This window comes from Mastomys coucha, unplaced genomic scaffold (assembly GCF_008632895.1).
Source record: "Mastomys coucha isolate ucsf_1 unplaced genomic scaffold, UCSF_Mcou_1 pScaffold20, whole genome shotgun sequence".
Classification (NCBI taxonomy): domain Eukaryota; kingdom Metazoa; phylum Chordata; class Mammalia; order Rodentia; family Muridae; genus Mastomys; species Mastomys coucha.
In genome coordinates, this window is record NW_022196903.1 from 38,545,737 (window position 1) to 38,562,727 (window position 16,991).

Sequence of the window (16,991 nt, forward strand, 5' to 3'; positions counted from 1 at the left end):
AAAAAAAAAAAAAAAAAAAGAAAGAAATCCAATAAAATGAGACACTATGGCTAGCTCACAGAATACACTGCAAACTAGGACCTTTTCTGTTTCAGTTAGGTTCCAAGGCACATGCCAGTTACATTATTCAGTCCCAAATCAATTAAATGTTAATGAAGATTACCTTTTTTCCAAAGATGACGAAAATGTGTATCCAAAGGCTGATTAAGAACCACAAGGCAGTATTTCAAGTTTCCTAAAGAAAAAGGAAAAGATAAAAATACACATAGAGAGGAACTGAGCCCCACCCATCAACTGGGTCTGTTTCGTAAGCTCCATGTACACAGAGCTAGACTGCAACGGTAGTCACTCTCATCATATACCTTCCATGTCACTCTCATATGCCTTCCATTCTAAAGAGATCACGTACACAGAGCTAGACTGCAACGGTAGTCACTCTCATATGCCTTCCATTCTAAAGAGATCACGTACACAGAGCTAGACTGCAACGGTAGTCACTCTCATCATATACCTTCCATGTCACTCTCATATACCTTCCATTCTAAAGAGATCAGCCAATGGAACTCACTTCGATCAGAATGTTCAGAACTCCCTTACATCATTTCTCTGAGAAAAGTATCATGAAAGTAGTTTATAGTTAAAAAAAATAATAAACTTTTTTGCATAATATGAAATGTGGATTCTCAATCTTAAAAAATTTCTATCACTGCTATGACGGAGTTCCCTAGCAGCTGGTTTTAGAAACCTTACCATTTTTGGAACCTGGTGGTATGACTTGGGAGTGAAGGGATAATAAATATATCACATTCATTCAACTCACTGATGTTATTATTTTTCACTACATCCAACCCTACTTTGAACTTTCTAATATAAAACCACATTCTCACAAACCCTACAAGTATACTTATAACTCTTTCAAACAACACTCTACAAAGTCATGGTGAATGTTATTTTCTGAATTGTTTTGTAAGGGAAAACAAGCCAAGTTCAAGAAGAAACAAGTTTCTGAAGCTGGGATGGGACTCAAAAATGAATCACCTCTGAACTTCCTATGGTGAACTGTGCATAATATAACAAAAGTGCAATGAGGCTGTTAGGAATCTGTCAGCTGACTTCAAGCACTCCTCAGTTACAGAAACCAAATGATTCCTTGGTGATAAGAAAAACCATGTCATAAGCATTCTCAATACTAGAAACAGAAAAAAAATAAGGTAATGAAAAGGCTATGTCCTCATGTACAACAAATCTTATCACTAACTACATGCATGTACCTGGGGATACAAAGAAGAATAAGTTTACAGGATATATGTGCCAGAACATGTTGGTAATATTAAGATTGCATTCAACAATATGTGAAGATACCAGGTGCCATGGATCTGAAAGAAAGGAAGTTGTGGGATATGGGAGGATTCAGGAAGAGGACAGCGAAGGTAAAAACAATGGAATTATACTATAATCTCAAAAAATAAAAATAAAGTAAAAAACAGGAAAGTATCCTAATGATATAAGATATTAATAATAATATTACAAATGTTAACAGTAACATTTAACATGTCATTGAAATTGAACTTGGGGTACTTATAAAGTGCATGGTGCAAGAATGAGTTGAAATGTTGAGTGGTTAAGAACACTTGCTGCCTTCGCAAAGAACCTGATTTCAGCTTCCAGCATCTACTAAGGTGGCTTACAGCTACTGCAAATAATGACATTATTTTATTTTAACAATTTCTTTTAAAATTATATTTGTTTAGTTGAGTACTATTCATTTATTTATAATGTAGGGTATAGCGTCTGGTTAGAGGTCAGAGGATAATTTGAGGGAGTCAGAATGCTCCTGGCATGTAGTTAGTTCCCTAGGACAGAACTTGGGCTACAGGGCTTGACCACAAGTGCCCTTACACACTGAGCAATCTGCTGGTCCAATAACAATATCTATAACATTTATTTCATTGTTTTATTTTTAACTTCAGTTTTTCTCAGTATTTCATATACATATTTAAAATTATTTTAAATTGAAACAAACTAAATGTGGTAGAACATATCTTTAATTCCAGTACTAAGCACATAGATACAGGGAGGATCTCTTAGTTCAAAGGCAGTCTGGTCTACATAGTAAAAACCAAGCTTGCCAGAGGCACCTACTGAGACCTGTCTGAAAGTCAAAAACAAAGATAACAACCGTGGACCAGTGCTGAAAAAACTGTCCTCATTGGAGCTGGAGAGAAGGCTCTGCAATGAGGAACACTTGCCACTTTTATAGAGAGCCAGTGTTCACTTCCCAGCACCCACATGGAAGTTCATTAACTGTCCTTAATTCTAATTTCAGGGACCCTGATGACCTCAGTGAACAAAATATGTATATAACATACAATTTAAAAAGGAAGATATGTGAGAATGCAGACTTTAATTGTAATCTTGGTGACAGGTGACAAGGAAGCTTCAAGATAAAACAACCACTTAGGTGTTAGCATCAAACTGTTGAGGCTTACACCAAGCAATCAAATTATACTGACAGATGAAGACAGAAACACATCAGAGGAGGAGAAGGGAGGGATGGGTAGGGGCAGTACAAGTATATTTTATTAGCCTGATGTATTTGTCATCTCTGAGACTTACTGCCTCTGTTTGCTAACTTAGGCCTTGTCCTAGAAGCTTCTAACCTCCATACAATCTTATCTAGGCCTAGAATGTTTTCAACCTCAGACATTCTGCTGAATAAGCTCACCCTTTGTAGCTCTTTCTTGCTTCTGGCTGGCTGGTCAGCTCAACTGTCCTGGCTCAATGCTCCTCTCCAAGCTGACTTACTCAGATTGGCTTCTTTCAGATTCTGACTGAATTGTTCTGCTTGGCCTCACACTAACTTTGGCAATATGTGGTAATCTTCTGGCTCCTTCTCATTCTTTAGCTTACTCTGTCTTCACCTGTGCCTACCTTGTTCTTTTTCTCTAATCTGTCTCTTTACAACTGTCCCAATAAGACTGCCCTCTCTCCCCCTGTCTCTCAGTGCTGCTCTTTTGTAAGAAACTGGTAAAAGTAGCTTAATTGTTCTTAAGGCCTGCTGTCTGAGAAAATAAATTACATGTAGATGAAGCATAACTATGAAAACCTCTGAACAAATATTCTATACCAAAGTCCATTAAAATAATTGAATTACTAATAGACTATAAAGAATGGATAAGTCAAATATAAGAAAAGTAACAAAGAGTAGTATAAACACACTTCTGGGAGAGTCTTTCCTGCCCTCCCCCAGTGTGAAGTGATGGTGTGCTCTCCTTACATAATAAAAATAGTTACCCTTCCATTTCTAAGGTGCCATGGTATTGTTAATAAACAATAAAGTCACTCTATCCTCTATCACCTCCAGCTTCACCTGAATGCAATGTCCTAAGCAAATGTAATTTTAAAAGGGGGTTTATCTTCCAACATCTGAAGCAATCATTGCCAAAGCCTACAGTTGCCATGTATTATAAAACCCAATAGTTAACAATACCTTTTCATCTTGCCCAAGACATCTCTGTCTCAGGGGAGAGTAAATAACTGGTTTATCCTGCTTTGTCATTCATGCTGACACCTACAGTCCTGTATAGGAATCACCAAGAAGTTGCTTGTCCCGCCTATGTAAATGCTAACATCTCCATCACATATTTGCCTGCATTCTGAACCTGCCTTGTTCTTCCTAATAAATAAATTAACAAAACATTCATTCACTGTTTTTTTTTTTTTTTTTTGGTAATATTTCCCTACTCCAGAACACAAGCTGCTGAATCCATTACATACAAGGCTATATACACAGTAAGCACTCAATAAATCTGATGAGTAGTCCTTCCCACACAGACTTTACATCCACATGTAATAAATTAGTTCCAGATACTTTCTTTAATAAACAAGGACTCTGTCTAATTTGTCCATATTCTGTCCTTTGGATGCTTCCCTAATATAATTCCTTACAGAATGAAACTACTTCCTTTTAAAAGCAATAGTTCTGTCTGCCTACATCCTGAAGCCCTGAGCAGCCCTATTAAATGAATAGTCCATAAAGTGTTTCTGAGAGGACACCAGGAAAGAGCAACTAGTACTCATCTTGCTTTCACACAGCTAAGTGGTGCTCTTCTCACTACATCTCACGACTCTCTAAGAACCAGAGATAAGCCACAGAAGAGCAGCTACTCAGTAAGAGCTAGGAGATATTTGCATTGAAAACAAATTGACTTTTTAAGCTAAATATGTGTTTAACACCTACTTAAGATATCAAGGAATCCATGTAATATGCATTCAGTCCTATAAATTTGGCTATATAGCTGGTTATTATCACTCAAGTTTTCAGGTTGAAAGTGTAAACGGATCTGAAAAGGTTTAAATCAATTTCCATTTGAAAGCCTTACCTTCAGTGATGCAGCAGAAATGACCCTGACTATGTATAGCTACTATAAACTCGATGCCACTACAGACAAAACAACTGAATATATTTTCACGAGAATCCATATAGGCTATGAATGTATGTAATATGTTACGATTAGTAAGATTCTATTGTGTAGGAAGTAGGATGAAGAGGACATAAGCTGGCAAAGTATTCAATCTTTCTTGCTATGAAAGAAGGCTACCTATAGAATGTTTTCTTCTTCACTTTTGCAATGACTAGTGATATTCTTGTTCCGAGTAACCATTTTCACTGAATAACTGAAATGAATGAAGCTTAATTCTTCATGTAAGCATACTGGCATCTCTTGAAGTCCTGATAGAATTCACAGCTCCATCAACAGTTCCTTGCCTCCATGATCTGAACCATAATAAACCATGTTTCCTGTCAATCAAGAAAATCAATCACTCTCCAGCAAACTGTTGACAAAATGCTATAACCCTAAGGGTTCATCATAAAGTCCTATGAAATTACAGTCCATCACATCACTTTTGATATGTTGTCAACTGGGCCCAAAAATCTGAAGATTTCCTAAAGACAAAAACTATGAGTTTAGAATGAAGTTAGCAAACAAACACAGAGATAGCCAGAGATAGCCACTCCTATATCCCAACCATTTCTAGACACACACACACACACAAACACACACACACACACACATACACGCATGCACGCACGCACACACGCACGCACGCACGCACGCACACCTTCACACAAAAAAGAATCGCAATCATGAACAGTAGAAAGAAGGAAGGCAAACCAGACTACTCCTGGATCAGAGGACGATGCTTTTTCTAGGCATTCTATTTGGTGTTGGTAAGTTTTAGTGAGGACAGTTTAGCAAATAGATAGCCTCCAAAGCTTCTAAGGTTCCACACACAACATCATGGAAAGCAAGTAGTTATTAAATAGGGAATGTTTCTTTCATTTTAAAATATTTCTTAAAAGTTATTTTACTGAAAAGTCACCTCAATATTTATAATTAAAATATAATCAACTGAAGCTATTCTGCATATAATTATGACCAATTAAGACTTTCAGTTTGAGAGAAAAAAGAAATGAAACAATGAATAGTTCTAGTTTCAGAGTATTTCCAACAGTCCTTGCACTGCACATTATTATGAGCTTAAAGCACTTCTAGATAAAACCATAGTGGTTTTTGGTCAATTTCTCTAAAAAAGAATTTTTATAGGCAAAAATTCAGGAGACTAAATGATGGATGAATTCTGATTACCTAGTTCATGATATAAAGAATCATATGCATAAGGCAAGAAGTCCAGAACTAAAGTATATTTTGTTAATGTCACAGTCTCCATAGGTTTCTGAGTTAACCTACGGCTGGAAGAATAATGAACAAGATGCCAACATCTGGAATCTGATTTCTCAGATTCCCTGTGACTGTCTTCTCCCCTGTGAAAGGAAGAGACGTGAGAGATAATTACCACTGTATTACATGGCCGAAGGGGCAAATCTAGTCTAGCAGGCCATTTCTATAGGGACACCAGTCCCCATGAGAACAAAAACATTTCCTCAAATGCTTACCTCTCAATGCTACTACCTGAGGATCAAGTAACCAAATGAATATTCAGATATAAGTGGACCAGAGTGTATACATTTAAACACACTTGAAAATGAAGAGAATTCAAAAGTATGAAAGTTTGCATAGGGGCTAGGTTAAAAAGTATCTTCTGAGCAATGAAATGAAGCAGAAGATTACAACGAAACTCACCAGCATCATTATTTATCAGAGTTAGCATTCAAATGCAAGTACATGTGCTCATTTCTCATTCCCTAGCACCCTGCAGACTGCCTGGTACTCAGGAGCTGCTCAATAATACAGAACAAAAGCTGAACTGGATACTGAATGGAATGTTCTCTTTGACAGGCCATGTTAGGTATTAGGCTTCCAGACTACTCCAACTCCACTCCAGCAGCTGCCTACCATTCAACTGACACACTAGGTACCTTCACTTTTTTTCATGTGCTCATTCTTGGTTTCTTTTCTGTCTTGAATAAACTTCAGGACACTTCACTGAATACACATATGTGGCTAGCCCAGTGTGGTGATGCACTACATGAATCCCAGTACTTAATTCTGAGGTAAATAGAGCTCTACATAAGGCTATCCTGGTCTATAAAGAAAATTCAAGAACAGCCTAGGATACACAAAGAAATTCTGCCTTGAAAGTAAACAAACAGGAACAGTAAAAGAACATGGAGTCTGCAATCACTTAAATCCCTGCTGTGTCAACTCATTAGCTATATGCCTTTGAGATACTTGGAGATTGTCATTAACATCTCTGAGTTTACAATACAATGGAACATCATAATGGAGAGTTAACTGAATGCACAAAGAGCTCTAGCAACACTGAGGAAGCAAACCTACAGCAAATGTAATCATCTCCCCAACACAGTCCTAGTTAGCTTCCAAACCTGAAGACATCTTACTCTCCTTGTATCATTAGATCCTCATCTACATTAATGAGCTACTTCTTGGTCAACATTTTATAACCTTTAGACATACATAAAGTGTAATCTGGTAATTCCTACTAACTTCAAAAAGCAGCCTAGGACCTGGGAAAAGGTGAACTATTTTCTAACATGAATTCTAAATGTCCCTTGTTCATTGTGCTTTTAACTGTGCTGCAAAACTGAAAAGGTACATGTACACACAAACAAAACTATGTAATGTAAGGAAGGGTATTCTGAACTCCTTTCCAATTAAGCTTTAAGACTTTTGTCCCTTACAAACTTGGCTATAAATAACACTACACCTTGTAGGAATGGGAACAATCTTAAAATAGGTAGCAAGGTAAATAGGGAAGAAAGATGAATGGCAGGCTATGGCAGGTTCAATTTGGAATCCCTCCCTCGGAGAATCAAATGGTCCAGTTCTAAGTCATCTACAGACTGAATTCTATTTCTGTTCGTGACATTCTTGTAAAGTCACACACCACACACCGGATCTCTAGGGAGAAGAGTAAAGTATTCTTAAGACTTTCAGGGAAGGTTAATTATTAAAAAAAAAAAAAAAAAAAAAAAATACCAATTGATGCCAGTGCCTGGAAGCCTTTCATTTGACCTCTGCCTTATCAGCATCCCTCCATCCACAAACACCTGAAATGATCCAAGCACAAAAGAAGGACCACAGGATCACAGAGATACTTTAGTTTTTTTCAGTAAAATGAAATAACCCCTTATAATTTTTATGGGTAATATAGTTCACTACTTCTCAACATCCCTCTGCCTTGTTTGTATATTCTTTATGTAGCCACTATGTGCTCAGGGTCATTGTGTGGTGCACATCGCCCTGCTACATGACAGCTTGTACTACTAATACACAGGAGCACACCTGCCAAAACACATATAAAGAAAAGGAAAACAAATGCAAAGTGAGCCTTCATTTTGTCCCTTAGAGTTATTAGAAGACATGATGTGACTCTACTCACTAACTTGAAAATGAATGTTTTTGCACATTTCACCATCTACAGAATGTATCCTGAGGCATTCCGAATGTGCTTGGCAGCTCAGCACCGACTGCTTAGTTAAGGTTTCATTCCTTCTTGTGTTGTATAAACTAATGGGGCAACTTACATTAGTGGCACCACAGATGCAATTAAAGCCAGTATTTAAGGTACATGTGCTACTAGGCTACACCAGCATCATGAGTATTTATGAGCTGTAAAAGGTATATAAATAATTTGAAGCTTGTGGGATAATGGTGTCCAGTTAAAACACCAACTATTAGCAAAGAATGTTTGTCACCGATATTTATCATTTGAAAGCTATGATTCCCCACTGATGTCATAACAAGGCTGGTGATATACAGACTGATTTTTTGGATCCAGTGAGATTCATGGATTCAGTGTGGTCAAAGACTAAACACAGCAGACTCAATGTGCCAACTTTAAAGAGACCACAGAGGGGAAATCATGGCCTCCACAGAAGAACGCTGACAGGAGGCCCATTTTACTTAAAGAATGAGAGTATTCAAATGACGAAGTACAGTATGCTAACGGCTACACCCACCCACACCCCCCAATACATTACATTGTTCATATACTTACAAAGTGACAAAAAAATTTTAGTGAGAAGGATATTAACCACACAGAAAAATGCAGTTCATCCACTTTAAGTAATGATCACCAGCCACCTCTTATCCTCATTTCAGCTGAAAGACTCAAATAATGTATTTCATTTTAAATCTGTTTTGCCTTATTGTTTAGGGTAAGGTCAAGGTATGCTTTAATTTACATTAAAATAAAACAACTCTTAACTTCTAGTTAATCAGCTCATGTACCTGAGCATTATGAGTCTGCATAGGAGCTTCTGAAATTATAAATCCCTAAAACAAACTTATAATTCTTTATGTAGAAGACTATGAATGAAGTCTAAAGAAGAAAATTATGTCTGCTCGGGAGTGCACAAAGCCCAAGGATTTATCTATTAGCATTGGATAAAAAACATAATCCGAGTCGGTACTAACATAGTAAGCTGTCATTTATCCAGACACTTACTTCCTCTGAGCTCTGGTGAAGAGAAACCTCAAGACAGGGGCCAGTGAGGATGTAATTAGAACTTTTTCCTCACTGGTAGCCTCAAATTAAGAAAAACCTACTGCCTTATTACACTATAGTGCACTGTTACATAAACTATTTGCTATACATTAATTACTTATACATTACTATGCATCCAGTAACAAGTTACCCTATAGGACGGAAACTCAATGGGAGAAATTCTATTCCCTGATGTATCTTACTGCTTGGAGCAGTGTAGAGGCTCCGCCAGTCATCAGTAAACACAAGAATAAAAACAAAAACTTGTACAACAAAGTAATGTAGAGGCACTCTTCCATCTGCCCCCGACAAATCATAGGGGAATCCTATTCTTTTTTTTTTCTATTTGGGCACAGAGAAGACTAAGGCTTAAAAAGAAAAGTTACTTGCCTAAGGTAACATTAGAAAGCTGCTGTACAAAGCCAGACTGTTTCCTATCAAAGTCTTTCTGCAAGCCTCTAGGCTTCCCTTTCATAACGGGGATGGCTGATGTCCTATTTCAGGACATCTGTGAAATTTCACTTAGAAACATGTGGAAAAGCTAAACGAAAGAGTTTCTGGACCCACCCCCACTCCTTCCATTCGGGACTACTATCATTTTATACATCTGGCTACCGGTCCACCTGCCTGCTAACATATATAGGTCCAAAAACATAATCTGACTCAGCCCCTCCCCCAAGCCACGTCCCATTTGGACTCACTGTCATCTATGGCTATGGCCAGAATACCCCTAGTTTGGTTGAAAAACCAAAAACCACAAGGAAATCTCATTGGATGTTGAAAAGCCTTAGACAAAATCCAACATCCTTTTATGTTACAAATACTGAAAACACTATGATGTAAGGGAAAACTTCAACATAATAGAGGTAATTTACAACAAACCTACAACCAACATCATTCTAAGCACAGAGAAACTTAAAGCATTTCCACTAAAATTGGGAACAAGGCTAACTGTCTACTCTCTCCATATATTACTTAAAGTATTAGCCAGAATAATAGAAGAGTTGAAGATGATCAAGGGAACACAAAAGAGAATGGAAAAAGTCAAAGTATTCTTATTTGCAGATGATAGGATTTTATACACACACATGGGGGGGGGGCAGGGAAGGAGAAAGAGACAGAGAGACAGAGAGAGAGAGAGAGAGAGAGAGAGAGAGAGAGAGAGAGAGGGAGAGAGACATACACACACATACACAGAGAGAGAGAGAGAGAAGGAGAGAGAGAGAGAGAGAGAGAGACACATACATACACACACAGAGAGAGAGAGAGAGGGAGAGAGAGAGACAGAGAGAGAGAGAGAGAGAGAGAGAGAGAGAGAACACAGAAACAATTCTGAATAGTAAAAGAATTCCTAGCAGTATCATCCCAGATTTCAAGTTGTACTGTTAAGCTATTGTAATAAAAATGGTACTGTCATAATAAACAGACATGTAGGTCAATGGAACAGAACTGAACACTCCACACATCTATAACATGGATACATACACACACACATAATTAAATATACATTGAAGAATAGATAGCATACTCAACAAACGGTGCTGGTCAAACTGATAGCTACATGTAAACAAACAAAAATATACACAACTCTACTATCCTGTACAAAACTCAACTCCATATAGACCATGAACCTCAGTGTAAGTGCACACACTGAATATGATGAGAGAAAATAGTGAATTTATTTGAACTCAAGAAATGGCTTTCTAGACAGGACTGTGAAAGCACAGGCATTAAAACCAACAATTAATAAAATGGGACCTCATGTGAGGAAAGAGAAACATTTATTTATTCCTAGGGTGGGAGTAAATTTGCATAGGTACTATGGAAATCCGTGTAATGGTTCCCTAAAAAAGGTGAAAATAGACCCATCAGGAGACCTAGCTATACCATTCCTGGACACATAATCAAACTACTCTATTTCCCAGCACAGAGACACTTGTTCATCCATATTCATTGCTGCTCTATTAATAACAACCAGAAATTGGAAAGAGCCTGGATGTTCATCAAGTGATGAATTGATAATGAAAATGAGGTGTATTTTTGCAATGGAATATTATTCATCTGTTAAGAAAAATGAAAATTTCAGGTAAATGCATGATGCTAGAAATAACCATCCTATATGAGATAATCCAGACTCAGAAAGACAAACGCTATGTGTTTCTCTTATATGTGGATGTTTGCTTTTAAATTTTAGATCTGTGCATTATATTTTGATTAACCACAGAGTTGTAGCTAGAAAAAAGTCTAGGGGATTCTCTACAAAAGGAGAAACAGGATATAGTGTCATGAAGAGATAAAGGTAAAATTAGAATAGGGGGATTAAACAGGGCAATGAGAGAGATGGCTAAAGGGAAAATGGGGTGGGAAAACTAATGTTAAAGGCCTTTTGAAAGCCATATTGAAAACTCTACCAAAAGGTAGACATTTCATTCCTTCTTAAAAGCGGGAATCAAATACCCACGGGAGGAGTTGCGGAGATTAACTATGGAGCAGAGACTGAAGGAAGGGTAAGCCAGCCTAAATATAGCTATCTCCTGAGAGGCTCTGACAGTATCTGACTGACACAGATGTAGAGGCTCACAGCCATCCATCGAACTGAGTGCAGGGTCCCCAGTGAAGGAATTAGAGAAAAGACCAATGGAGCTGAGGGGTTTGCAGCCCCTTAGGATGAACAACAACATGAACTAACTAGTACCCTCGGAGCTCCCAGGGTATCAACCACCAACCAAGGACTGCACATAGAGGGGTCTGATTGTTCAAGCAGCATGTGTATGGTAGAGGATTGCAAAATCGATCATCAATAGGAGGAGAGGACCTCGGCCCTGTGAAGGTTCTGTGCCCCAGTGTGGGGGAATGCCAGGGCCAGAAAGTGGAAAAGGGCAGAGTGGCAGGCATGGGGAGGGGGGAGGCAACAGGGGTTTGTTTTTGTTTGTTTTTTTGTTTTTTGGAGGGGAAACTGGGAATGGAGAAATTCGCATGTAAATAAAGAAAATATCTAAAATAAAAAAATAAAAATAAAAAAAAAAGAAAGAAAACTCTAGAAGATTCCTAAAATAATATACATATATGAAAGGACTTTAAATGGAGTGACCAAATAATTCAGAAGACAATGCTCCAACTAGACATCTGAGGCTATCAAAAACAAAATAAACAAACAACAAAAACCCTTAGTACCAATAATGGGATTCATCATGTTATCATGTTGAGTCATTGGTCAAAGAAGTCCCATTACCAAGCTCAACCATTACAACCTATTAAGCTATAGGGCTTAATAGGGCTATCCCCCACAACTTGAGAGTAAGATTCTGTTGCTGAAGACATCACTTACTTGTGTCATCAGACATGGAAAAATCAACCTACTGGCCAGCTAGAAGATTTATCCCTGAAGACAAATGTTTGTAGTGCTAGAAGGTACTACTGTTCATGCTACTGAGGAGAAATGTAATCACCAATGTCTTCCAGCTATGAACTTGTGACCTATATTAGCAATCTGACTGCAAGATGTACTGGTGCAATAGTTGCAAAGATCTTTTGAGAATAACCAAATACTTTTTGATTGAACTGAATTTAGGGCCCACTTTCATGAGACTGAAAGCAAAACCAGCCAAGAGATTGAGACTAGATAGCTCATGGACTAAGGGGAAAACCTAATATCATTATTCTGCTAAAGAAAAATAGCAATAAAATAACTCCTAATGGCATACTGCTATACCCATAGATCTGAGCCTCACTCTGCCCACATCAAAGAAGATTCCTGCAATGGATGAAATCAGCAGAGATCCACAACAGGCCAATGTGGAGAAAGTGGAAGACTTTTAAGGATTCTAGTTCAAAATTGGATAATGTCACCAAACCCCTCCCTTCAAGGCTCAAGCGTCTATGAGGAAATGAAAGCAGAAAGATCTTAAGAACAAGATTTGTAGATGACTCCAAGAAAAAATATCTTTTAGACACAGCAGAGCCGATGCACATACAAAGTCACAGAGAGGGTAACATCTTGAATAAGATCTGCACTAGTTCAATATAAACACAATCCCAGCAGGAAAAAAAAAGAAGGTGACACAAAACTCCACTGCTCCCCAAGAAGCTATTTACAATTGATCTCTGCTAGGAGAGGGAAAATCAGTTTTCTCCCATAGAGTGACACTCAATATTTCAATTGCATTCCAAGGCAGGCTCATGCTCAGGGTGTGTGTGTGTGTGTGTGTGTGTGTGTGTGTGTGTGTGTGTCTGCACACCACACTCACATTTATTTTGTTTTTTGTTGTTTTGTTTTTTGTCACTTTACACTTCTTCATTTTTTGAAAGAGAGAAAGAAAGAGAGAGAAAGGAAGAGAGAGAGAGAACATGAAGACAGGGAAGGAAGTGAAAGAGTATGATGAAAATACATGATGGTTTATAATCAATAAAATATATGAAAATTTAAAACCATCAGCACATACTGATGTACCAGCAGTACAATATGCCGTCCCTTAAAACAAGAAACTTTAAAGATGCAGAAAAGACATAGGATGTTATCCACTCCAAAATCCTGCATTATGGAGTAAGTGCTGTAAGACACTAATTTCTAAATATGAAAGGGTGTTCTCCTACACTCTGAATGAGAAAGAACAATACACTAAACATCCAAGATGACCATAGTCTTTTTTTCATCCTGAAGCTGGCACCTGAGAAATATAGCTAACAGGCTTCACTAAATTGTTCATACTAACATCAGTTTCCCTTCTGCATTCCCACAATTTGCATCCTTAGAGAATGAAGGCCTTTTTCTATTATAAAAGTTATCTCTAAAGCCTATTGTACTTGGTGGAAGATAAGATACAAACCTAATGGCTAAGCCAGTTACTTTCCTTGAGTTTTTTTCCATGTACAAAGATATAAAAGTCAGTAGACTTTTGCTTATCCCTCTCTTGTCTGTCTCTTGTTATAAGGCTCCTCGTTAAGAACTAAGATAGCAGGCAAGTTACCTTTTTCTTTTCCTAGAAATCTCAGAGATAATGAACAATTTGATTTAATCATTTAAAGATCTTATTACTTAAATACCTGAATTTTCCACTATTGCAAAAGATTTTTATAAAATATTATTTAACTATTAATTAGTATTTTAAATTATTTTTAGGCTGAGGCTAAACTGAGGCTAAGACTGCTTTTCTAGCATTGTACACACACACACACACACACACACACACACGTACATACACATACACACAACTGACTTCATGGCAAAGTCAGCACATTTATGAAAGTGAATCTTTGGGTTTGTTTTGTTTTGTTAGCAAAATTGACATTAACCAATTGAGTGAAATAACTCCCATTCCTCAATGTATAATTACCACCAACTGTTTTTGAAAACCTTAGAATATATTGGAATAAAAGTAACTGTAACATTGATTTGTTCAATTTTTCAAGTTATTTTAAAAGATTATGGAGAAATGCTAGGTACCTGAAACACATTCTGGCTCTTAATATGGTAGCTTCTCAAATACTCCACTGTAAGTAATAAAAATTTATATGTCCTATAAAATGTATTAACACTAACCACGTGACAAGAACTTTTGAAGATGGATTTTAGGAAATTTTTCTTTATATAAAAAGTCATATGACAATAATGGAAAGCCATATAAGTCTGAATTAATCAAAGAAACCTTTCATTGCTAAATGTAAAAAGCCAACCAGGGCCTACAGATATAAAACATATGCAAATATATACAAAAACTACTACAGAAATATAGACCATCACAAGATAATACCCAGGGATTGAGGGAGAGACATGCTAATGAGTGCTATGAGAGAGTAAGGTCATTATAATTGCAAATGAAGGATGGGAAGAAAAGAAAGAAGACTATACAGAGAGTGATTGGATTAGTTTTTATTGTGATAAAACACCATGACTAAGGCTGAAAGAATGAAGAGTTTATTTTGGCTTACAGTTCACAAGAAGGCACAGCAGCACAGAGCAGGCACTGTAGCAGGAGTCGGGAGATGAGTGCTCACATCTTGGAACCACAAACATAAGGCAAACAGTATGAATTGGAAGTAGGATTTTGCTTTGAAATCCTGACCCCATTGACATATGTCCCTCTTAAGCCTTCAAACAATACCACCATGTAGGTGCTCTAGTATTCAAAAACCAGCGCTTGTAAGGGACACTCTTGTTCAAACATCTACAGAGATCAACGTAAAAGTAAACAAATTGGAAATAGGCAATAAACAATATTTTTACCACTCCAACGCTTAAAGCAAAACCACTGACTGTTGTAGCCCTCAGTTTATAGAAATCTTTTACACCAATTGCTTAACTCCTTCACAACCTCATGTCCACAGGGCTGCTGCAGCCATTCAGTCTCTGAAAGAACACAGAACTGAATGTAGACATGATATCTCTATGTGGACAAAGCCCACTCACTACACTCCATCCCAGAGATCTGGCCAGCCTCAGTCTCACTACATCATCCTTGTATGTTTTCCGGTATCACCAGCATCCTCTTACAAGCTGGCCTTTACTTGCTGCTTGGAATTTTTCTGGTAGTGCTTCAAATATTTTCTGAGAAAACTAAATAGATTAGAATAGAATCTCTTGTGATATGATTAATCAGTGTGATTGACAAGGGTGGGGTATTTGTGTGAGAATTCATCAGGAGCCATAGCAGTACAGCAGCAAATGTTGGTGTTGCTGGGATTTAGTTTTCCAAGAGTCTCTCTGGTCTTTCTCTACACACTGTGTGAGGTGTTTGCTGCTGTGGTTGAAGATCATCTTTCTAAGGAATTTTGTAAGTTATAGGAGTCATATCTGAGTAAAAGCCCCTTAAAATGATATGTTCTGATTGGGTTCCTTTCACTATAAAAATTGAGACTCATAAGCTCTGGGTTTCTTTCATGCTTCCCAAAGTTGTCATGTGACCCTCTTCACATCATTCCTCAGGAGATAACATCTAAGAAAACAGGTCCAGATGTTTACCCTCTGGCTACTGCTACTGCAGCAATAAACTGACCCACCTGGGATTCAGGTGTCAAATCCCTTTTACCAACAGCCATGAACTTCAGCTAACCAACTGTTATGTTGCATGCACTGTTAAATTCACCCATACTTCTTAAAATACTTAGCATCACAACACACACACATACACACACACACCATACTTTTAGGCAGAAGACTGAGCTTCATAAAACCTTTTAAAAAGGAAAAATACACCAGAATAAGGAAGATAAGCCCTCTTTTTTCCACTACTACCATATAACAAAAATCCTATGTTTAGACAGCTCATCGGAGAAATATCTATTAAACAATGTACTCCACTCTTCATCTATACATCCACCTCACCCAGAACTATTATACTTACTAAATATCCAATTTTACCTTTGTCATTAAATTGAACTTTCTATGTTTTTAATGCGTTACATGAGCAAGAGTATGAATTTGAGCAGAGTGAACACAGAGCTGAGGAATAACAGAAAATTATCCAAGAAAGACTTTTGTTTCAACACTATATAAGAATTAGAAAAGGCACTAATAACAGTCTCCCATTTTGATGTGGAACATTAATATTTCTTAGGATCTATGCCTTCAGTTTATGTTATAAATACTGCATCACATCGGCATGAGATAAATATTAGAGAAGTCATATTTCTGCAGTGTATAAGAATATAGTGGTTTACAGATATAGTAAACATGTCAGAGGAATACATATTCAGACTTGTGAGAGGAAAACACATATCTATGTCAAAAAGACTGCTGAACCTCACAGCACATTTGCTTTTCTGCTATGAGACAATATCAACCACTCCATAAAGCACAAGACACTTGTGTTCACATCATAAACTACCAAGTCAAAATATGTGCATATGAGTGGAGCCATGGAATATGTCTCAATAAATGCCAGTTATCACCACCATAAATTCCTAACAGCTCTTTACAAACAAAACTAAAACAACATCATTCACAATTACAGTATTTTAAAGACAGGTCATTGTCCATGATTGGTAACTTCTGTACACAGCTAAAATAACGGCTACTTCAT

The 16,991-nt window shown here is 37.3% G+C and overlaps 1 protein-coding gene across 2 annotated transcripts in view; it reads right to left on the reverse strand.

Annotated features, from left to right (window-relative positions):
- The window catches only part of Tpk1 (thiamin pyrophosphokinase 1), a 364,719-nt gene that overhangs the window by 300,998 nt on the left and 46,730 nt on the right, over positions 1 to 16,991 (reverse strand). The window contains exon 3 of one of the 2 annotated variants that reach the window (XM_031381704.1): positions 164 to 235. The exons of the other annotated variant lie outside the window; for it this stretch is intronic. Within the exon in view, the coding sequence (XP_031237564.1) occupies positions 164 to 235 (72 nt within the window). The remainder of the gene's footprint in view (positions 1 to 163; positions 236 to 16,991) is intronic. 2 annotated transcript variants of the gene reach the window in all.